Below are 23,158 nucleotides of genomic sequence, written 5' to 3' on the forward strand. Positions count from 1 at the left end.
AGTTTTCTTTTGAGAAACCAAGAAGAAGCTGTCTCTTTTTTATGACTTAGTCTTAAGAATCATACAGCATCACTTTCATCACATTCTATTCATTAGAAATGAGTCACGAAGTCCATCCCACATTTAGAGGAAAAGGAATTAGATTCCATCTTTTTAAAAAAATGATAGAGCTTGCAAGCCAATTTTAAAACCAGTACCACTTGGCTAACACAAGAAGCAATGCATAGAGTGAAAGCAAGTGTCTGAAGAAGTAAGACTTCTGTTCACATTCTAGCTCTGCCACTTACTAGCTGTGTGAGTTTGGGGAAATGACCCTCTGAGTCTTGGTTTATACAATACAGGGTGGCAGGTGTTGATCCCTGGCGACTTTTCCATGCTTGGAGTCTTCTTGCCTCAGTGAGTTTAAGAAGATCCAGCCTGCACTAACTTTCTTGGAGTCCCGTGATCCTTCCCATCACTGATAACCCTTGGTTTCTGACTCTGGAGGTAGTAAGAGGTTGCTACGGAAGCACAGGGTACCTGGAAACTTCAGGTGCCAGGGACAGCTTTAGGGAACAGATGCAAAACCACTGAGGCCCTTGGGACTCTCTAAGGCCTTCCCTAACCCAGCCCTTGGGTAGTAATCTCAGTTTGTCAAGAAATACAATGACCCCATTGAGGAATCTGAATCTGCCGTCTAAGGCCAAGGAATCTGCATCCTCCCACAAGACTTATTCATGCTAACTACAGGTAGGGGAGAGGGGTAGACTCTTAAAGCACACACTCGGCCATCTTTACGTAAAGTTCTTGGCTTCAGCCTAGAGATAGTGCCTTTCCCACTGTTTACAGCTCTATGGCATGGGGGAGGCGGAGGGTGCTTTCAGTGTCCAATGCCCAGGGCCACGCACCACAGCCAGTTGTACCCTCACCTTGCTCTAGGCCAGCGAACCCTCCCCAAGCATCGCCTCCCACGCCCATGTCGCGGTCCCAGCGGGGTCCGGGGCGTCCAAAGCCCGGTGGTCTAGGGGCGAGCTCTGCGCACCCCATTCCCACCAGTGCAGCCGCCCCATTCCCACCAGTGCAGCCGCCCCATTCCCACCAGTGCAGGCAATCGGGTAAAACAGGGGGGCTTTTACCCTTTTCGTTTCCAGAGGTAGTGACCCACCCCCCACCTCAATCCCTAGATGTCCTCCTGTAAGGACTGGGCGCGCTGGGAGGGACTCTGCACTCACTCAATGTACTCGGTGTGACCACCTCGGCCGAGATATTGGGAAACTGAGGCCTACAGAGAGAGGGAAGTAAACTGCTGAACATCCCAAAGCAACACAGGCACTGAATCTGGTCTAGAATCCCAGTCTTCCAGCCTAGTGCTCTCGGTCCTACCCGCTGAGGGCCCCTGCGAGGAATCCTTTTCAAGAAATTCCCGATCCCAGGAATTCCTTCTGCGCCAGGAATCTCAATGGAGTTTGCGCTCCGTTTGGCACGTTGAAAACTTCCTCCGCAGCTCCGCACCGCCTTCGCGGCGCCCTGACGGCTGGGTGAGGAGAGAGCGAATGGCCACCGGCGTCCTTGAGGTAACTCGGGACAGAGGGACCGCTGCGGGGGGCTGAGGACCCGGCGCGAAGACGCTGGCCCTTTAAGGGGGGGACGGAGCGCATGCGCGGCGCGGGCCGGAGTCGAGCCGGGTGGGCGGCTGGCGGGCAGGGGACGCGGGCGGCGGTAGCGGCGGCAGCGGCGGGGCCCAGGGGCGGCGGGGGCTGCAGCGGCGGCGGCGGCCCTAGCGTCGCGGAACTGCGGAGCCGCGATCGGCGCGTGGACTCCGCGTGGGCGGGCTTGCTCCCCAGGCACCAGCGCAGCCCGCGCTCGCCCGGCTTCGTCACTTGCCTCCAGCGACATCCGCCGGCCGAGGCTGCGCGAGCCTCCGACTTGCGGTCCCCGCCCCGCGGTCCTTCCTCCACCCTCAGCCCGGGCAGCGGCAGCCGGAGCGAGCAGCCACGGAGCATCCTCTGCCCGCCCCGGCCGCGCCACCGCCCATGCTGCAGCCAGTCCCGGGCAGCGACCCCGCGGCCGGAGCCCGCCGCTCGGTGACCTCAGCCTGGCCCCTGCGCGCCGCCGGAGCCCGTCCCGCTGAGCCGCGGGCCCGGTGCCCTGCGATGGCTCGGCTGGTGCAGCGCGGCGCCAGGTGCCCGCCGTCCGCCCGCTGAGACGCGCGGGGCTGGGGACCTGCTGGGCCTCGGCGCGCGCAGCCTTCGCCTCCCCGCCGCGCCCGCTCCTTTTCTGCGGACTCCGCGGCTGTTTCTGGGGGCCAGGGAACTGGGGGCCCAGACAAAGCCCACTTTGTGCGGGGAGTTGGCCGCGGGCGTGGAATGTGCGCGTCGGCGTGCGCCCCCTCCCCGCGCCCAGCCAGCTGCGAGTCTTGGCTCCCGGACTTGTCTCGTCGCGTCGGAGAAATCGCCCCCCGGCGCCGCTCTCCCTGCCGGGGGTCCGGGTTCGGAGCTCGCGCGGCCGGGAGTCCCCTCAGTCTTCCCTGGGGCGTTCGAGAGTTGTATAGGGGATTTTGTTCTCTGAGAAACTGAGACCCAGGGCGCCCAGTGGGCACCCGTGCCTTGACTCTTCCTTTCTGCAGCCTCTAGTCCGAGCTGTCTGGCCTCAGTTTCCCTCCGACTTTTCTCCGCTCTGCCAGCCCTGACTGCTGCCCGTCATTGTTCTTGCAGTCAGATGGGGGTGCTTTGTGACGGCTGCCAAGTTGGGGTGTGTTCTCTTTATCCCGCTGTTCAAACAGAACAAGGCCTCCAAGGCTGACCCCAGACAACCCACTCCCTCGGACCCCACTTCACGTTGTTGCACTGATTTTTTTTTTTTTTATCAAGTAGTGTTTTATTGTACAGGAGCCACGCCCTGATTTCTTAAAGGCGCCTGGCACTCTGGCCATGTGTTATCTCTGCAGCTGGTGTGTGGGAGGCCTCTTGTGAGCCACCTGTTTTCCCGCCTCCACCACCCCCCTCGAGGATTTAGGGATGCCAGGGGGAAAGAAGGTGGTTGGGGGTGGCAGCAGTGGTGCCACTTCAACATCCGCTGCGGCCACAGCCCCATCTGGGGTCAGACGTTTGGAGACCAGCGAAGGCGCCTCAGCCCAGAGAGATGAGGAGCCAGAAGAGGAAGGGGAAGAGGACCTGCGAGACGGAGGAGTCCCCTTCTTTGTCAACCGGGGTGGGTTACCTGTGGATGAGGCCACCTGGGAAAGGATGTGGAAACACGTGGCCAAGATCCACCCCGATGGAGAGAAGGTGGCGCAACGGATCCGTGGGGCCACAGACCTGCCCAAGGTGAGATTTGGGGGCCGAGGGGTGATAGCACAGTGTAGAGTGTTGGTGATCTTGGGGCTAAGAGGAAAGCCACACTGTCCTCCCAAGGGGCAGGGGACCACTGGCTCCGTAAGATCTTTAAAATGCAGAGGAATCATACCTGTCCAGGAGAACTTTCTCTCACTGCCATTCTAGGAGGGAGGTTCACATACATGTCTTCAGGAGGCCCTCCCCGCTGTCTTTTAAAATGCCCACGTTTTACAGGAGGGGACAGCAGATGGAACTAACACACTAGGATGGCTTGACATCTCATTTGCCTGATGACACTTGCCAAGCCAGAGAACCGTGAGCAGACAAATGGAATGAATGACTCAGGAGATGCAGGGCTTCCTATGTTGAGAAAATATTTTCGTGCATTATGTCATTGAATTCTCCCAACAGCCTTGTGACGTAAGTGCAGTTTGGGTTCCCATTTTACAGATGAGAAAGCTGAAAACTCAAGTAGAAATTCAAAGTCCCACAGCCAGTAAATGGCAGAACTGAGATTCAACTTCAGGTCTTCAGGGGAGCGTGGGGTGGGTGGTGGAAGGAGGTGTCCAGGTCCTCTGCTCTGTTGGACACTAGATTCAAGGACATTAGAAGAGGTCTTATGGAGAAGCATAAAATGAAATGATTTTCCTGTGTTGGCTGGAACTCCTTCTCCAGGACAGCTATCCTTCAGTTGTGTCACCAACGAAGGCAGAGGCTGTATCTCATTCATCTTTGTCTTCCCAAGGCCTCCTGTGTGCCTGGCACAGAACAGGCACTTGTGTGTATGTTTGCTGAATGAAAGGATATTTGAGAGTTTCTGTGCTGTATGCTGCTATATAGAAATACATGGCTGATATTTAAAAAAAAAAAAAAAAAAAGACAAAGAAAAAGAAAAAACATAATCAAGACTAAGGAAGCATTTTCCAAATGCAGAGGCCTGAAATCTCGAAACAAGAGCCCTTTGGACTGAGTTCAGAGCCCAGTGCTTAGCCCAGCCTGCCCAGGTCAGAGGGAAGAGGGCTAGGGAGAATGGAAGTTAGTCTGAATTAGACATGAGTACAAGTTGCCCATTTTGTTTTTACCATGTTATTGATACTGCCATCAGGAAGTGTCTTCTGGGAAAAAGAGAATCAAAGGTTGAAGGTTAAGAAACTGCCCAATATTTCCAGGGGAAAAAAATGTAGATTGATTTCGAATGGCTGCATAAATGTGCTCTGCACTGACTTACAATTTATTTAGCTAATCCCCTAGAGTTGGACATTGTTTCCAATTTTATTCCTAAAATAAATACTGTGGTGAACATTCTAAAATATAAATTTTGGGGTTCATCAATGATCATTTCCTTGGGAAAAATTCAAGTATTGCATCAAAGGAGACTGATATTGGTAGGGGTCACCTGCTTGTCTAAATGGCCCCTTTCACCTCTTTGAGATGCAGTGTTCTTACCAATAAAATGAGATGGATTGTAAGGAAGATGAAATGAGAGACCGTGTTTTAAAGTATTTGACAAACTATAAAGCCACAAACCAGTACCCGGTTGTTGGCTGTCCATTACCTTATTTTTTTTAATTTTTAAAAAATTTTTTTTTGAGATGGAGTCTCACTGTGTCTACCAGGCTAGAGTGTAGTGGCGTGATCTCAGCTCACTGCAACCTCCGCCTCCCGGGTTCAAGCAATTCTCCTGCCTCAGCATCATGAGTAGCTGGGAATACAGGTACCTGCCACCATGCCTGGCTAATTTTTGAATTTTTGGTAGAGATGGGGTTTCATCATGTTGGCCAGGCTGGTCTCAAACTCCTGACCTCAGGTAATCCACCCACCTCAGCCTCCCACAGTGCTGCGATTACAGATGTGAGCTACCACACCAGGCAAGATGTCCATCACCTTTACTCATGTCCTTTATCAGGCGGGAAGACTAGGTTTTGCTCAGATCATTTGTACAGCTGAGGCCAGAGTCACACCCTGCTCCCATGTGAGCAAGTTCTTGTTGGGCAGCTCTCCAGCCATCTTGCTTATGTCTAAATCAGGCCATAAAAGAGTGTGAATGGTTCCCTGCAGAACTGTCACCACTCCTGGGAACTAAAAGAAAAATCAGTGCGCTCACTAGTAACTGGTCTATAATGTCATCTTATCACCTTCAGTCCTCATGTACATTCCTTCTGGACACGGATGAAGGAAGTCTAGGGGTGGGGGCTGTGTTGTGACCTACCTCTAGACTACCTAGGATGGAAGGAATTTTGTGAGACTGGAAAAATTTGAACTTCCCCTCTTCAAACCACAGATCTCAGAGAAACTGCATGCATCTGCATGAGGTCCTTCCGCTACCTGGGCCCAGAATAGAAAAGCGCCTGCGGGGGGTGCGGTGGCTCAAGCCTGTAATCCCAGCACTTTGGGAGGCCGAGGCGCATTGATCACGAGGTCAAGAGATCGAGACCATCCTGGTCAACATGGTGAAACCCCGTCTCTACTAAAAATACAAAAAATTAGCTGGGCATAGTAGCGCGTGCCTGTAATCCCAGCTACTCAGGAGGCTGAGGCAGGAGAATTGCCTGAACCTAGGAGGCGGAGGTTGTGGTGAGCCGAGATCGCGCCATTGCACTCCAGCCTGGGTGACAAGAGCGAAACTCTGTCTCAAAAAAAAAAAAGAAAAGAAAAGCGCCCTTAGAGTCTGGGAGTGCAGTGGAGTCCAGGAGGCCTTGGAGAGAAGCAGCGTGGGTTGGGTGCCTGGGTGCCAGTGGCGGGGGGTGCTGATCCCGCCCTGACCATCCCTAGGCACCATGCCACTGGAGCTGACACAGGGACCTTCCCTACGGCGGCCACACAGTATGGGGCTCAAGAAGTGTTTTTTTGGGACTGTACAATGTTTTAAAAGGCGACTTGAGCCAAAATTTAAAACTGGGAGATTTCTCACATAACGATCCAGATTTTTGGCATCTTTTCAGAAAATTAGACTTGGGAACACGTGGGACTCTGCAGTCCCACGTGGCAGCTGTCAGCTAAGGCTGGGGAGTGGGTCCTACTCCCCCATCTTGCCACCGTCTCCACCACTCACCTACCAGGCCTCCCTGCCCCATGTACGTGACCTGCCTGGCCCTTGCACGTGGTTGAGTCTGGGACCCCTGCACCGTGATGTCATAAAAGGAGAGCACTCTGGAGTCAAAGCCACCATGTTCAAATCCTTGATCTCCCATAACTACTTACATGAGGAAAACAGGCAACCTTTTCTTGTGCCTCAGTTTTCTAACTGTTAACAGTGCCCCTTGAGAGGATGTTTGAGGAATTAATGATGTAAAGCATGTGTGCTTCATTAGGTGCCTCAAATAGATACCCAGTAATGGAGCAAAGAATGAGTGTTCCGTCAACACTCTACTAGCGCTTTGGAGCAGCAGCCTTTACGGGGATGATGCCAGTATGTTATAGGACAACAATTTCTAGAAGGATCTCCAATCCAGCAGCAGCTTAGGCTCCTTGATAAGAGTCTCTCCTTGATGTTTCAGGCTTCCACCACCTTTAAAAGCTTAGTGGCCACTGACCCCAGACCCAGCTGCTGAAGGTCTTCTAACCACGGCTCAGGCCACAGAGCTCCTGCAGAATGGGAATTTGGACATCTCCTCTAGTTACTTACGATGACTCCAGAGTCCTTTCCTTTTGTTTATTTATGAGACAGAGTCCTGCTTGGTCACCTAGGCTGGAATGCAGTGGCACAGTCATGGCTCACAGTAGCATCTATCTTCTGGGCTCAAGTGATCCTCCCACCTCAGCCTCCAGAGCAGCTGGATTACCATGCCTGGCTAATTTTTTAAATTTTTTTGTTGAGATGGAGTCTCGCTATATTGCCCAGACTGGTCTCAAACTCCTGGGCTCAAGCGGTCCTCCTGCCTCAGCCTCCCAAAGTGCTGGGATTACAGGCGTCAGCTACTACACGCAGCCTGCACATCTCCTCTAAAAGGGCAACATTTCCGGGATCAGCATGTGCAGACTGCTATGTTCGGGGACACTGATAATGACAACAGCAAACAGGAATTAAGTCTGTGCTATGTGCCTGACCCTGTTCTAAGTCCTCGACCTGAGCATCTCATTCGCGCTATAAGGCTGATTCTGTGTTGGTGCCTGCTTTACAAATGAAATGTCTGACGCACAGGGGAGGTCAGGAGCCTCACTAAAGTCATGACTGGGTCGGGTGTGGTGGCTCACACCTGTCATCCTAGCATTTTGGGAGGCCCAGGCGGTTGGATCCCTTGAGGTCAGGAGTTCGAGACCAGTCTGGCCAACATGGTGAAACCCTGTCTCTACTAAAAATACAATAATTAGCTGAGTGTGGTGGCACATACCTGTAATCCCAGCTACTCGGGAGGCTGAGGCAGGAGAATCGCTTGAACCGGGGAGATGAAGGTTGCAGTGAGCCAAAATTGCGCCACTGCACTCCAGCCTGGGCGACAGTGAGACTCTGTCTCAGTAAATAAATAAATAAAGTCAGGACTGTAAATGGAAGAACTGAATATCCACAGTGACGATCTAGTTGGAGACTCGTTGCCCTCCAGGCCACGCTTTTTGGGCATACACATCCAGCCACAAGCTCTCCCTGCCTCCCTCACGCCTCATTGTGCCAGACTGAAATAGACCCCTCCAGTGAGAATGTCTCAGTAGAACTCAGGACTGTAGGGGTTCCTGGAGCCAGGGGAATCTTTGGCCTTGGCTGTGGAGGAGGACTGCTCCCTAGGGAGATCTGGGTAGCTATACCACTGCCCCACTTAACCCCACCTCTCAGCAGTGAGGAAGTATTCCCTGACTCCTGTTTCAGAGGTGGGGTTGAGGGGCAAGTCCTAAACTGGGCCTGGTCATTTGCATATACAGAATCTTCTTATTTGTGTTTGAGTGAATGAGTCTATGTAAAGGTAATGAACATTCAGAAAAAATGTGTAGGTGCTGTCTGCAGTGAGGTGACACAAGTCAAGGAGCTAGCCTCGGTGATGGTGGCCTTTAAGGTCCTGCCTGTGAATCCCCAGGTCTTTTTTTTACTCTTCCTTCTCCCAGAGCAGCCAGCTCCTGGGTACTTTGTTTGGACAGCAGGTGCCAGTTGCTCTCATGGGTACTGCCTGGCCCCGGTCCAGGCCTGGCTCTGGGTGAATGATGCAGTGCTGGGACTGCAGCTCCCTGTTGCAGCTTCTTGTGGGAGGGTGTATTTACAGTCTTTATCTCAAGCTCCTCAAGGTCACCGGATCCCCGCTTGTAAGTGGGGATGATCTGCCTGCTTCCCTGCCTGGCAGGGGCTGCCACCTGTAGAGATCAGGTGACTGGGTGGATGTGGCGTGCTATTTAGAGTAAATTGCTAAGTAATTCCTCTAATTCCTCTTTTGCCTCCTCACCCCCATATCCTTGATATGGGAGGCCAGGCCAGGCCCTGGGGCCCATTTAGCACAGCGTGGCCAGACAGGAAGAGGGGGAGCCCCTCCACCCCAGACTCTTATCCTGCTGGTGACCGTAAGTGGTGGTGCCAATCTGGGGAAGAGGAGCCATGTGAAAGGGAAATGGCTCCTTCCAGACAGAGGTGTCAGCAGCGCAGGAGCAAGGGCAGCCAGAACAGTTGCTAGGGACTGCCCAGACAGGAAGGAGACAGATGGAGGGGAGGGTGAGGAAGTGCAGGCGATGCTGTGGCTCTGGACCAGGGCCCCTGCCCTCTTGCGTCTCCACCCATTAGAGTGAGGAGGTGTCTGTCAGACACTGTCCTGTTGCCCGTGCCATCAGCAGCACCCCAGACATGAGTGTGCAATGATAACCAGAGTGTCACTTCCCTCCTGTCAGAGCCCAGCCCCTGCAGTCACATTATTTAAAAAGCTGGGCTGGCATCTCCACCATGCGAGAGCCTCCCAAGGAAAGGAGGAGAACAGCTGTGTCCTCCCTCCCCACCCGCCCTTACCCCCTTCCCTTCACATGTGCCCCTGAGCACAGACTGTGACTCTCAGCAGCCCCGTAGGGTGGGTGAGCTCAGTGTGGCCTTGGAGGGCCAGGTGCAGGCCTGGGGCAAGGGGTGGGACCTCTCTTTGTGGGGAGCTTCATAGCTGGTGGCCAAGGGGGAGCTGGTGGCCAAGGGGCAGCCCCGAGGGGTGGGTCTTGTCCTTGGAAGTCTGGTTCTTCTACCCAAGGAAGTATTTTCTGAAACCTCAGAGGACCCTAGCTGATATGTCTCTTAGCCTCCTCGGCCTCACTGACTTGTTGCAGCCAAACTGCCAGATTCAGGCTCCCCTGGCTGGAGAGGGGCCCATACCGGCATAGTGGTCTCTTTTCTGGAGAGTGGAGGCCAAGGGGAAGCCTAGGGGTCTGCTGATCCTGACCTCACGCCAGCAGCCTCCGGGCTCCCAGGCGTTGGCAAGCACTGCCTGACCTGTTCTCTCCTCCCCAATTTCTGGGCTGGGTGCTGGAAAGTGCATTCTGGGGAGGAAGACTGTCTGGGTACCTGGAAACCTGTGATGCTTAGGTGTAGAGCTGTCAGGAAAGGGAGGCTTTGAGGAGAACCTGGCCCCTGTGCAGGCCTCAGCCACAGAGCCACAGCGAGACCTGTTTCAAAATATGTCTCTCTGGCCTGCTGACTGACTCCTTGACAGTTTAAGTTGGCACTCTGGAAGGCCTGGCGAATATGCCCATGATACTGGGTGGGTCGTATCCCCTATCAAGGATGCTCACCCCCCTCAGGACCACTTCCCAAGTCTCAGGCACCACCTAAGAGGATGGGACCCCGGAGACACCAGCTTTGATCCGGCACCTGAACCACAGCAAACTTCAAACCTCAAAGAACCTAATCTTAATATTATATTCTTAAGTCTTGAAACAAATGAATATTTAACATTTAAAACAGTCGGTGAATTAACCTATGTTTTTCTAAAATTATTAAAGAAGGATAAAATTGGAACATCAACATACGCTCTGAATGAGGAATGCTGTTAAGTGCCAGGAGGGAAGGAATGGGTGGGCTAGGGCCTTGGCAAGAATCTTCGAAAAGAGGGGGTGCCAAGAAAGAAAGCTCAGGGTGGGAGGCAGAGAGGCCGCAGGGTGGGGCACCTCTGGGCCAGTCCTAGGTGTTTGGTGGACTGGAAGCTCCACGGTGAGCCTCTTCTCGTGACCGGAGCTCTTTCTCTGTCCCCAGATCCCCATACCGAGTGTGCCTACGTTCCAGCCGTCTACACCTGTCCCCGAGCGCCTGGAAGCTGTGCAGCGCTACATCAGGGAGCTGCAGTATCCTCTCTGGTCCAGGGTCGTGGCCACCTTCTGGCTGGTGTGGGGGGCCTTGTTTCTGGGCAGAGCTGGCGAGATATCAGCAGAGCCGCCTCATTCCACAACGCCAGGGCCGCCATTCATGTGGCATCTCTGTGCTCCCTAGTGCTGTGGGACGCGGCCCGTGTCCCTCCTGGGTGTCGGAGGAATTTTGTCTGATGAGTACAGAGCCCACTCCGGACTCTCTGCCACCTACTTCCCGCTCCTGCCATGTGACCGGGTAAAGAGAGAGAAATGGGTCCCAAGTGACTGGCTGGTGGGGTGGCCAAGTATAGATCTCCCGCTCTGTTGTCCACCTGCCCCTAGCAGAGAGGGAGAGAGGGAGCTGCCTTGGGGCTTTTGAAAGTCTGGTTTTGAATAAAGGGAAACATAGTGGAGCAAAAGGATTTTATGCTCCAGGAGGTAACTTCAGGATCCCAGAGTTTTCTCCTGGTTCTTCTCCTTTTTCTTCCCTGGCAGGAGGCTGGTTGGCCAGCAGGGGAAGAGCTGGGCTCCCCTGGGCCCAAATTGCCCTGGGTCCCTGCTCTGGGCCCTCCAGCCCCTGCACCCTGCCCCAGAGCTGTCTGTCCTGGGTCCTCTCTCCCAGGCTTCTGGCTGCAGAGGTCAGAGATGGTAGGGCCAGGCTGATGACTGCAAATTGGGTCCAGCTCCTCATTCTGCCAGTGGGGAAACCGGTCCAGTGAGGCAGGTGGCTGGCTCAGAAGCACCCAGCAGTTAAAGGCCGAGTGGACCCCTATCCTAGCCTCCCCTCAGTTCATGTGGCTTCTCAGCTGATTGGAGAAAGAAGTGCTGCAGGCAGCTGTTCCCAGCCGCAGACTCTGTCCATCCCTCACTAGGCTGGCTGCCTGCTTCATGTCTCTTGTCCAGGGGAGAATAAGGGAGAAAGCCAAGGAGGGTGAGAGAGAGGCAGAGAGAAGGGCCGTGAGGTGGGTGAAGCATGCATGCCGACCCCATCTCATCTCCAGGAGACTTGGCTCTTGAGCTTGGAAACAGGCAGGGAGAGAGGGTCACCCTCCTTCAGGCCAAGCTAGGAAGCCCTTAACCCCTGCCTGCAGGTACAATCACACAGGGACACAGTTCTTTGAAATTAAGAAGAGCAGACCTCTGACAGGGTAAGTATGGGGAGGCCAGTCCTCTGCCCGAGGGCTGGCTTGGAATCTCTTGAAAGCCCTGTAGTGCGCCTTGGAATAGAAGTTTATGGGGCAGTCAGGGACCCTTCCGAAGGGAGGCAGCCTTTGGGGCAGGCACCACCCTGGGGCCTTAAGGATGTCACAGGGAGGAAAATCCAGCAGAGACTAACAGCCAGGGCTGCCTTGAATGAAAAGGAAATCCTGGGTCCATGCTGAGCTAGAGGGTAGGAGAGAGCCCACTCCCCCCTCTGCCCTTGCCAGGAGAGAAGGTGGTCCCAGGTGGATTGTAGGTGAGCCTCAGCATTTTTATTTTATTTTATTTTTTTAGTGGGAGATGGACCTAGCAGGAGAGACCCCTCCCCCTTCTCTGTGCTGCAGCTGCCCACTGCAGGGACTTGCATGGCCACCCCGTTTGCCTTACGCCATGGACTCTTCTGGTCACTGAGTGAAAGGTCCAGTGTCTGAGAACAGGGAACTCCCTGGAGAGAATGTCGCCCCGTGTGTAGCCCCCTGCCTGGGTTCACTTGCCCTGGAAACTTTCTGCCCATGAACCTCTGAGGGCAGAGGAGAGTGGAGAGTGAATGCCATGGTTGGGACTAGAGACTCAGCCCAGAGATGCCCACAGGCTTAAGACCCCGGGCATTAAAAATTTATGTGAATAGGCCAGCCCGGTGGTTCACACCTGCAATCCCAACACTTTGGGAAGCCAAGGCAGGTGGATCACGAGGTCAGGAATTCGAGACCAGCCTGGCCAACATGGTGAAACCCCATCTCTACTAAAAATACAAAAATTAGTTGGGCGTGGTGGCACACACCTGTAATACTAGCTACTCGGGAGGCTGAGGCAGGAGAATCGTTTGAACCCAGAAGGCGGAGGTTGCAGTGAGCCGAGATCTCGCCATTGCACTCCAGCCTGCACAACAAGAGCGAGACTCTGCCTCAAAAAAAAAAAAATTAATGCAAATTTTACATCTTGCCCCACACATAATCTATGTTTGCTTCTTTGTGAAAATGCTTTTAAATGGCTTATTAGCACAATTACTTAATTATCCTCTCTCCAAGGCCCTGCGTGGAGTCCACCCTCCCTATCCCCAAAAGCTTTGTTCTTTTTGGCCTATGGCTGCTGTGTGCTGGGGGCCCACTCCAGCCTTACTTGGCATAGAGGAGTCTGGGTGGCCTCCTGGACAAAGCCAGTGGCCAGGCTGAATCCTCAGGCTGGGGACAGAGGGAGGGAGGAACCAGGCCTCGGGGAAAGGCTGTCTTAAAATGGCCTGAATTCCAAGTTCAGGAGCAAATCTGGAAGTCTCTAGGCAGCTTTCTGCCTGAGATCCAACATCCAGGGCCAGGTGGCTGCAGGGAGGCAGTTGCAGTCAATTAAGAAGCTCTTGGGAGAAGCCATGGTTGGGTCAGGGGTGTCCACTGTGTTTCAGAAGGGAGGAGATCGATGCTGACGCCCCTCTCCCCACACTGCCTCGCAGAAGGCCCCAGCCTGGTGGCGGTCAAGGTCCTGCCCCCAACGCTGGCTGCCCTCCCCCAGAGCTCTTTGGAGCAAGAGCCAGGCGTGGGAGGTGGAAGTGAAAGGAGGAAGAGTGGGCCTCCTTCCTATCAGCAGTGGCTGCCTCTTTCCCACCCCCTCAGGCTCCAGATGTGGTTGGGAGCATGGGGGGAGGTGTTGGGCCTAAGCTGAGGGCCGCTTGTGGGGCAGCCTCTGTCCTTCTAGCAGTTCTAGTCCACCCCGCCCCCTCCTCACACTTCCCTGGAAGGGGCTAGAGACGCTGTCCTTACTGCCCTGCCTCCCTTTCCCACAGGCTGATGGACCTGGCCAAGGAAATGACCAAAGAGGCCCTGCCAATCAAATGCCTGGAAGCCGTGATCCTGGGAATGTATCCTTCCTGGACTGGAGGGGAGGGGTCCGGGCTTCTCTGGGCCTCTACTGCCTGCTCTGAAAGTTAGGGAAGGGAGGTTGAATGGGCTCCAGGGCTCTCCCATATGTGTCATCTGGTTGGCCCTAAGATGAAGAAGCCCTCCTAAAGTGGAAGAACCCCCGCCAAAAAATGGAGGCGCCCCAGGGGCTCAGGACCCCACCTCTCAGCTGCCATCTTCCCAGGCTTACTGGGTAGCTCTTTTTTGAGTCACATGGACACAAGGACCCTGTTCTCTGAACCCCAAATCAGGGCACAGTGTCTCAAAAAGGCTGTCATACCATTTCCAAGAACCAGACGGTCTGGGAGGCACAGTTGGAATGCCCAGATGTTGGCATTTCCAGAACACGTTGATTTGTGGATGAGATATTTAAAGCAAAACTGCGTTAAAAAACCACAAAGTTTCCCAGTCACACCCCACCTCCATCCCAAAGGGAAGAAGTGGGGCCTATAGCTGAGTCACCAGGGTAGCCCTGGAGACAGACTAGCCCCCAGGAAAGACCGCCCTCCCCAGTCCCACAGTCAGCAGGGGGACAGGAGGACATGTCTCTGGCTGGTTCTCCATCCTAATCGGTCAGTGCCTGAGCCCTACCTTTTCTTCTTAGTCATTGTATTATTAAAAATGTCATACACAGCCGGGCATGGTGGCTCACGCCTATAATCCTAGCACTTCGGGAGGCCAAGGCAGGCAGATCACGAGGTCAGGAGATTGAGACCATCTTGACCAACATAGTGAAACCCTGTCTCTACTAAAAAAAAATTATAAAAATTAGCCAGGCATGGTGGCACGCACCTGTAGTCCCAGCTACTCAGGAGGCTGAGGCAGGAGACTTGCTTAAACCTGGGAGATGGAGTCTGCAGTGAGCTGAGATTGCGCCACTGCACTCCAGCCTGGGCAACAGAGTGAGACACTGTCTCAAAAAAAAAAAAAAAGTCACACACATGAAACATAACAACATCATGAACTCCCATGCACCCATTACTCAGCTCCACCAACTTGAGGCCAGTTCTGTTTCATCTCTTCTGGCCCCGCCCACCTTCTCTACCAGCTTTTAAACGTTTTGCCTGTGCCCTTGGGGTAGGCAGCCTACTGGGCTCAGCGCTGCAGAGGAGCACAGATTAGGTGGGAGCCAAGAGGGGACGGGGAGGGGCCTGATGGAACAGGAGTCCCTTCTCAAGGCAGGTCCTGGGAGGACTGCGATCCAGGCAAGGCCTCTCCTCTGTTCTTGGGCAACCGAGGTCTGGAAAGCCCTGCTGTGTGGCACCAGCCCTGCTTGACTTTAGAGCAGTGGCCACAGATTCCTGGAAGTCTCCTGCCTAGTAGAGATTCCTTTTATTGAGCACCTGCTGGATACCAGGCTCAGTGTAGATGGCAGGAATACCAGGAGGAGACGCCAGGAGTGTGGAGATGAGCAGGGCAGGCATCTGCACTTGAAGGCTGGCGGTCCCTTGACCCGTAGCTCCCAGTCCCAGGCCCTCCCCGTGTGCTGGCCCCGTGCCCCTCCTGGCTCTTTCCTTAGCAAGGCCCTGGCCAGTTACCTCACCAACAGCATGCCCACCCTGGAGCGCTTCCCCATCAGCTTCAAGACCTACTTCTCAGGGAACTACTTCCGCCACATCGTGCTGGGGGTGAACTTCGCGGGCCGCTACGGCGCGCTGGGCATGAGCCGGCGCGAGGACCTGATGTACAAGCCGCCCGCCTTCCGTACACTCAGCGAGCTCGTGCTGGACTTCGAGGCCGCCTACGGCCGCTGCTGGCACGTGCTCAAGAAGGTGAAGCTGGGCCAGAGCGTGTCACACGACCCGCACAGCGTGGAGCAGATCGAGTGGAAGCACTCCGTGCTGGACGTGGAACGACTGGGCCGCGATGACTTCCGCAAGGAGCTGGAGCGCCACGCCCGCGACATGCGGCTCAAGGTCGCCCGTCCTACACGCCCTCGATCCCCTCCCCCAGCCCCTGCCCCGGCCCTTACCCCTACCCCAGCAGAGGCAACGTGAGACTTGAGGGAGAGGACTGGGGTGCTGGGCCCTTGCTTAGTGGTCAAGATCGTTCAGGTGGTCCCCTGGGGTGGGCAGACCAGGATGGCTGCGGAGGGAGAAGGTGGGTGGGTGGCTTTGGATAGTAGTAGGTGTTGACCACATGGGGAAGGGGGCTTTGGAGTCAAGGTCATTGGTGGGGAATCACTGCCTCTCTGGAGGGTGTGGTCGGGTGCTGTGATGGGTGGCCTCCCCACTCCTGTAATGCATCCTGACTCTACCCCCCAACCCTAGCAACCACTAAGGACTAGAGGGAGGTCAGAAGAAAGGGAAGTGAGACCGTGGGGAAGACAGTGAGGGCAGTGTTCCTTCTTCCTCTTCCCATTCACACTTGAGCAGGAGGCTTTGGAGAGTTGGGCTGGGGGCTGTTGTGCCCAAAACAGCTGGGCTGAGCTGTTGAGTTGAGCCCTAGAGCCTTTCAGCAGGCAGAATTCTGACTTCTGCCGGGGTTCTCCTGGGGCTGCGAGGACCCCATAGCTCAGTCACTGCTGCACTGTGACTGTCCTCCAGGCAGCCTGGAGCCTCCTCTGCACTGCTGTGTGCACTGCTTCTCTTGCCAGCCCTGGGAGGCCAGCGGGTGGTAGCTCTATTTTCAGGGTAGGAAGCTCAGAATCTTGCTCACAGGCAAGTGAGAGGCAGATCGGACTGGAGCTCAGCCTCCTGCAGGGTGATGGGGAACCCACATGTGTTGCAGGTGTCCTGGCAGGGGTTTGTAAGAGCTAGGACTGTCCTAGCCATGCTAGCCCTAGGCCAAGACCTCATGGGGTGACAGTGCCTTCCCCTAGGGGAGAGGCAGGCTGCAGCCGACACTGCATTAGAGAGAGCCTGCTGACTTCTGCCTCTGCGCTGCTGCTCCCTGCCTCGCTCTGGGCCCCCCAGCACCCTGGCTCTTGCTGCTCACTTTGCTATTGTGTCTTTAAGGCATCAGGTTGGATCTAGCGTGGGAGCCAGTAGTTCCCTAACTTTGAGAGCTGTGATGGATTCCCACCCTGTTCAGTGCTAAATACTCCCCGGTGTTATTTGCCCCTCGTCAGCGCTCCCGTGTTTTGAAAACTCAAGTCAAACTGTGGTGCCACATAAAGGATGACTCCTTTGTTTTTCTTATTTTTTTCTTAAGCAGAGCTAGAGCTACTGGCCTGACTTCTCAATAGCTGGAGATAGCCAGCATCACCCTTGGGGTGAGTGGGATGTAGCCCAAAGTTCAGCATGGGCTGCTCCCACAGCCGGCACATTTACCTGGCCTTTGTTGAGGGCTTTTTGCAACATCATGGTATCTCAGTGACTTCCCCCACTTCCACTCTACCCTCAAGGAGCCACAAGGATTGGACAGCCCCGGGGAGGAACTTGTGCCCTGGCAGCTTTCGTGCCTCGGAAGTAGATTGGGAAAGATCCAGACAGGGCAGAGCCATGCTCAAGATTCCCTGAGCCTTCCCCAGGGCAGCCTCTGGGGACCCATGGATCCTGGAAGGGGAGGTTGGGCTCCGGGGCAGCCCTGAAGTGACGCTGTTGCTTCTTCCTCTGCACCTAGATTGGCAAAGGGACAGGCCCGCCCTCTCCCACTAAGGACCGGAAGAAGGATGTTTCTTCCCCGCAGCGGGGCCAGTCCAGCCCCCACCGCAGGAACAGCCGCAGCGAAAGACGGTGAGAGAGGGATTACACCTGGGTGGGTCCAAAGAGGGTTTTTTCCTTTCCTTTCATCGTGTGGGTCCCTCTTTTTTTTTTTTTTTTTTGTATCTCTCTCCCACCCTTCTCTCTTTTCTGCTCCCACCCAAGGGAGGTGAGGTGGGATGGTGGGTTTAGGAGTTTGTGTATTGACATTTCCCATAACAAGGCAGTTCCATTTCCCCAGAGAAACCAAACTCCAGCTGGGCGCAGTGGTTCACGCCTGTAATCCCAGCACTTTGGGAGGCTAAGGCGGGCATCACCTGAGGTCAGGAGTTCGAGAACAGCCTGGCCAACATGGTGAAACCCCATCTCTACTAAAAATACAAAAATTAGCTGGGTGTGGTGGTGTGCACCTGTAATTCCAGCTACCTAGGAGGCTGAGGCAGGAGAATCGCTGGAACCAGGAGGCAGAGGCTGCAGTGAGCCAAGATGGCGCCACTGCACTCCAGCCTGGGCAACACAGCAAGACTCCATCTCAAAAAAAAAAAAAAAAAAACAAGAGAAACCAAACTTGGCTACCCCACTAGTCTGAGCAATGGGTTATGTGGGAGAAAAGGCAGAAAGGATGGGGCTCCTGCCAAGGCAGTAAGCCTCCCAGAATGTCATGAGGGAGGGCTTGAAAATTAGATGACTTTGAACATAACTTTGCCTCTGCCCCAAGAGTCTGGTCTTTGTCTGTATCTAGGTGGCAAGAACAAGCCATTAACGTACCAGGTCTCCTCCTCTGATTTCAGCTCCTACAACACATCGCTCTGGCTCTTGCTTTAAGTATGTCATTCAGGAGCCACCTCTCTGGTATGAATTCATGGGTGGGGTACTAAGCAGGCCTCTAACACCAAAATATCCATCATCTTTGACTTTGATCTAAGAGCTTTTGTAGATGACAGAGTCCCCTCAGAGAGATTTAAACTTTTTTTTTTTTTTTGCACTCCACACTGTCACCCAGGCTGGAGTGCAGTGGCGCAATCTCGGCTCACTGCAATCTTCGCCTCCTGGGTTCAAGCAATTCTCCTGCCTCAGCCTCCCAAGTAGCTGGAGCTATGGGCGTGTGCCACCATGCCCAGCTAATTTTTTTGTATTTTTAGTAGAGAAGGGGGTTTCACCATGTTGGCCAGGATGGTCTCGATCTCCTGACCTCATGATCTGCCCACCTTGGCCTCCCAAAGTGCTGGGATTAAAGGTGTGAACCACCGCACCCGGCTGAGAGATTTATACTTTAAGCTGTTACCTACCAACTGCAGCCAGATTAGCCAGCCTCCAGGAGACAGCAAGCCTGTGAGAGCGAGCCAGAAGTCACATTCAGACAGCACAGGCGGGCCGGGGCCTCCAGAAACACAATTCCACATGCACTGTGCTGTGCGTTGGAGGGCTGCATGGAGAATGTAGTGGGGAAGTCACCAGGCAGCCACTGCTGGCTCCCCTGCTCCCTCTCCCTAACAGACCACTCACTCTCCCTGCACTCTGCTCTCTTCCTTCCTATAGGCCCTCAGGTGACAAGAAGCCTTCCGAGCCCAAAGCCATGCCAGACCTCAACGGGTACCAGATCCGGGTCTGAGGCGGGTGCCAGCACCCCAGACCCCACCCACTCCTGAGGGCCAGGATCTACCTACTGAAACCAGCCTCACACGTGGGGAAGACGGGGCTGGTGACAAGGCAGGGCAAGAGGCTGCAGGAAGAGTGCATTCCAGTTCAGCCCCCCAAGCTGCTCCCACTCCCACTAAGCCAAGACCCCCAGCTTTGGGCTCAGAGGCCGTTAGTATTTTACTTGGAGTTTTTAACTCTACAACTGAAGTTTAAGGTATCCGGGGAAAACTTTATCCAAATGGATCTGCTGATGGTGGGAAGGCCAGGGCTTAGGAGATCCATGTGCCATGGGGCCAGGTGAGGGGGGTTGCTGGCTCTGCCGGTGCCTCTGCCCCTGGCTTCTCTCTGGGAGTTGAGTGCATCCTCTCAATGGGAAATTTCCCAGCCTTACCAGGCCCGTGGTTGGGGGTGGGGTTGGGGGTGGGGTGGAGATGTTTCTCCAGTTTTGCCTGCCCTGGCAGAATCTTAACCCAGGGAAAAGGAAGCAGGGTAGGAGTCCTCCTGAGAAAGATCTGTGTAGCCCATAAACCAGGAGCTTGGCAGAGGCCACATCTGCCCCAAGAGCACAAGCTCGTGGCCCAGGAGAGCCTTCAGGCCCCTAGACCTGCATGGGCAGTGCTGTGTGGGCTGAGGATGGGTGATAGGAGAGCCCAGGGAAGGACCCCTGGGCAAAAAGTTCCCAGGCTAACTGCGTCTACTTGCCCAGTCCCAACTCTGCCTGTTTCTCTAGCCCAGGGGCTCCCTGCAGAGGGTCTGGGCTTGGTGGAGGGCCCAGAGTGGCGCTGAGGCCAGCATGGCTATGAGAGTTGAGCAGACCCTGGGTGCCAGTCCAGGAGCTGTGGCTGGGCATGGGGTGATGGGGTGGGGTGCGTGGGCCTGAGTCTTTCCCCCGGCAGTAGCAGGAGCCCTTGCTGGGGAAATCAAGACCAGACTGGGATGCTTGTGCCCCAGGCCGGCCTTCCATCCTTTTAATAGCCCATCTTGGCTTGGGGGTTGCAATGATGGCTGGGCCAGTCGCTTGTGGCAGGGTATCAGGGCCCTGGCAGGGAAAACGTAGGCACCTAGGGGCGTCCCCAGCCTGCCCGTCAGCATGAGATATCTGGTGGGGAAGTGAGAGGATGCAGAGAGGTTGGCAGGGCCGGGGGTAGGTTCTGGAGGCTCAAGCAACAAGGAGGTGCCGGGAAAGGTGCAGTGCAGCTGCCGAGGAGGGACAGAGCCCAGAGCTGGGGGATGTAAGTGAGAAAGGGATGTGGGGCAGAGTTTAGGATCAGGCTGCTTGAGGAGTTGTGGGTTGTCTACAGCAAAGACTAGATGGCTGTCGGGAGGTGTAGAAAGGATTCGGGTTGTGGAAGGATACGTGGATGAGATGACCCAAGTTGAGGTTTTGCTGTTTTACTGAGAGGCTGTAAGTCAGCCAGGGGCTGCTGTCAGTCAGGCTGTGGAAGGGCTCGGGGCTACATAAGGAAGATCAGAACTAGGGCTGTAAACTCTCAAGGCCACAGGGCCGGCAAATGGTGAGAAGGAGGCTGCAGGGCTGGGTGGGGCCTGTGGCTACCTGAAGAGGGCACACCCTGTTAAAGGGGCTGCAGCTGCTCAGCTGTTCTTACAGTGCTAGCCCTGTGTTGCCAGATTGTCTGCTGTGTCAGAGGCCAGAATTCTGATTTTTTATGCGAAATAGGATTTTTAAATGCTGGTGATCAGTTCATAAAACTTAAAAGCCCATTACAGGCGAAAGAGGATGCCAGTTTGCAATCCCTAAAGTAGAGCGAGCTCATGCTGGGGAGAAGTCTGCCAAGAGAGGTGGGGTGTATGAAAGTCCTGTTTCCCAGAGCTGGGCTGGGCCGGGTGGCAGGGGATCCTGGCAGCTGAAGAGGAGGAAAAGCCACTGAGGTCCCTCCCAGAGCGGGACAGACTGGAGACCCTTTGCAGTTGCTGGGTCACCAGTGGGGGTGGCGTGAAATAGAGACAGTGCAGCTCTGGGCCTGCCAGGGAGATGGATGTTGTCTTCAAGCAAAAAAAGAGGAAAGGAGGGCAGAGCCAGGGATGCCCTTGCTGATGAGAGTGCCTGTCAGGGAAGGCACCACAGGCTGGCAGCTCGTCAAACCAGCAGCTCTTGACGCAGAGCCAGACTCAGCAGGGCCCGGCCCAAGGCACCCTGGGAGGCCAGCTGGTCAGTCCCTTGCCTCCCCAAGTTTCTCCTAGGTTCAGTGAGCCCTGGGAGGTGCCTAACCTAACTCCAGCCAGACTAACCAGAGGGGCATGCTGACCCCTGACTCACTGTCCCATCCCAGCTTTCAGGGAGTGGGGATGGTGTGGTCTCCATGCTCCCTCTAAGCCTAAAGCGAGATGGCTCACCTTGGGAGGTGCCAGGCTGAAACTAGGTCCTCAGCCGCCTCTAGGAACTCCCGGGCATGACAGGGTTTCAAGGGAGTAGATATGAGAGGGAGAATCCTCGTTCTGGAGTCTTAGAAAGTTCCAACTTGCAGGCTCCTTTCCCAGATCCCTCCATGGAGAAGAAAGCAGAATGAAACCCTAACCCGCTTACTGTCCTTAAGGGAGGGAGCCTTGCTCCAGCTGAAAATCTCCCCTCTCCCCCCGCCCCCTCACCATACTCACCCTTCCTGAACGGAGATTTCGGGCCTGTGGAGACCAGCACAGGACATAGTGGTGCTTTTTAATTTATTTTTAACTGTTTCTCATATGTAGCAACCCCTCCTCCCCTCCTGGGCGTGTTTACACAGGCTCTGCTCGGGGGCTGGCGTGGCCTTGAGGTTTCTGGGGAGGCGGAGAGGCAGGGACTTTGGGGCCTTAGTCACCATCCGTGGTATCACCTCATCTCACTTCCTGTGAGGGACGGGGCCTGGCTGACGTGACCCCAGCTCCCTCCAGTTCAGGACTGCCTTAGGGCTTCTTTGCCTTTGGAGTTGGGGGCTGCTGGCTGAGGAGGGGTCAAGGTGAGTGCCAAGAAAGCTACCTGAGGAAAATGGACCCAGGCTGGGGGGTGATTGCAAAGTCTCCCCAAAGCCTGGCTCCTTGTGCTCAGTGTCAGGAGCAGTCCACTGGGGAGCCAGGTGTAGAGAGCCTTCCTGCCCACCTAACTGCCAGCCCTCTCCCTCCACAGCCTCCGCACACTCTCATGTTCCCCCCATCCATCTTGCCAGCCACCCCATCCCTCTTCTGGCAGAGCCAAGTTGGGGAAAGCAGCAGCCCTCTGGCCTTGGGATGTGATGATAAAGCAAGCCTAGGGTCAGAGTTTGGGGAGCAGAGAGAGCCAAGAAGTTGGCCACGTCTGATTTCCAGCCCTTCCCGCTTGAATTTGACTTCCCAGGTCAGGGAGTGGGTCTCATTCTGGCTGTCGGAGTGCCCAGAGGCCTGTGTGGATGTGCGCGCTTGCTTTTCCTGCCTAGACTGTTTTCTGGCTCAGCTGCAGCAGTGTCGGCAGGCCCAGTGTCTGCCCTGTGTCCCTGGTCTCGCTCCAAGTGCAGGGACATGCGTGCTGGGCCCAACATGATGATGGTGTGAAGGGCAGGAAACAGTCCTCTGAAGGAGTGGGAGGTGGGCAGTCTGCCCCCGCCAGGCACCATCACCTCCTGGCAGCTTCCCCAGACCAGGCAGGGCTGCCACGGTGCTAGCTGCAAGTCCATCAGTATTGACCGTCTCACTCCATCTTGGTGCTCCGGAGTCCCAAGTTTCCCTTTATCATCAAGTCTGACAAGAGAGAAGAAACATGGGTGCGCCTGGCCCACAGGGCCTGGTGGTGACGGACCTCCTCGCTCCCTCAAGCTCTGTATGGCCGCAGTGTTGTACTGGACTTTGTTCTTGCTGTTCTCATCTCAGTATTGCCTCTCCCTTTCACTTTCACACTTCATCTCATTCCTGTTGTCGCTCTCCCTTGAAATGAATAAAGTCTCCCCATCTCCTGCCGTATGGGTTGGGCAGAAACCACAACCTGTAAGCCTTGTCTCCTTTCCTTTGGAGCTGGGGCCCGAGCCCTCCCCCAGCCGGGCAGCATCAGCCTTGTTGGCTCTGGAAAGAGCCTGACCTGACATGAGCCCAAAGCCAGGAACAGGAAACCTCCCAGCCCCGGCAGTCACGATGAAACTTCTGTGGTCCCAGACTTCCCTTCTCAGCCTGCTGAAGCCACTCAGGCCTTGTTAACCCTGATCTGCGAGCAGCGCTTTCCCCTTCTCTCCACACAGTGGGCCTGGCCCCCGGAGGCTCAGGTCAGCTCCCAGGA

The 23,158-nt window shown here is 55.1% G+C and overlaps 1 protein-coding gene across 1 annotated transcript; it reads left to right on the forward strand.

The window, feature by feature from the left end:
- The first annotated feature begins 2,437 nt into the window (after nucleotides 1–2,437).
- Nucleotides 2,438–22,876, forward strand: VASH1 (vasohibin 1). Its single transcript, XM_012476892.3, has 7 exons — nucleotides 2,438–3,305; nucleotides 10,456–10,544; nucleotides 11,639–11,695; nucleotides 13,522–13,596; nucleotides 15,171–15,552; nucleotides 17,201–17,313; nucleotides 18,820–22,876. The coding sequence occupies exons 1-7, from the start codon at nucleotides 2,997–2,999 to the stop codon at nucleotides 18,890–18,892; spliced, it is 1,098 nt and encodes a 365-aa protein (XP_012332315.1). The 5' UTR covers nucleotides 2,438–2,996; the 3' UTR covers nucleotides 18,893–22,876.
- The last annotated feature ends 282 nt before the right edge of the window (nucleotides 22,877–23,158 follow it).

The sequence above is a fragment of the Aotus nancymaae genome, unplaced genomic scaffold (assembly GCF_030222135.1).
Source record: "Aotus nancymaae isolate 86718 unplaced genomic scaffold, 86718_ANA_hifiasm-v0.15.2.pri h1tg000011l, whole genome shotgun sequence".
In the NCBI taxonomy this organism is placed as follows: domain Eukaryota; kingdom Metazoa; phylum Chordata; class Mammalia; order Primates; family Aotidae; genus Aotus; species Aotus nancymaae.

What these genes read in the sequence shown, in the direction of transcription:
- VASH1 (XM_012476892.3), top strand. Translation starts at nt 2,997, where the DNA reads ATGCCAGGGGGAAAGAAGGTGGTTGGGGGTGGCAGCAGTGGTGCCACT. An exon ending in AAGAGCAGACCTCTGACAGG is followed by an intron (nt 11,696 to 13,521) that starts GTAAGTATGGGG and finishes CCTTTCCCACAG; the next exon opens with GCTGATGGACCTGGCCAAGG. An exon ending in GAAGCCGTGATCCTGGGAAT is followed by an intron (nt 13,597 to 15,170) that starts GTATCCTTCCTG and finishes GGCCCTGGCCAG; the next exon opens with TTACCTCACCAACAGCATGC.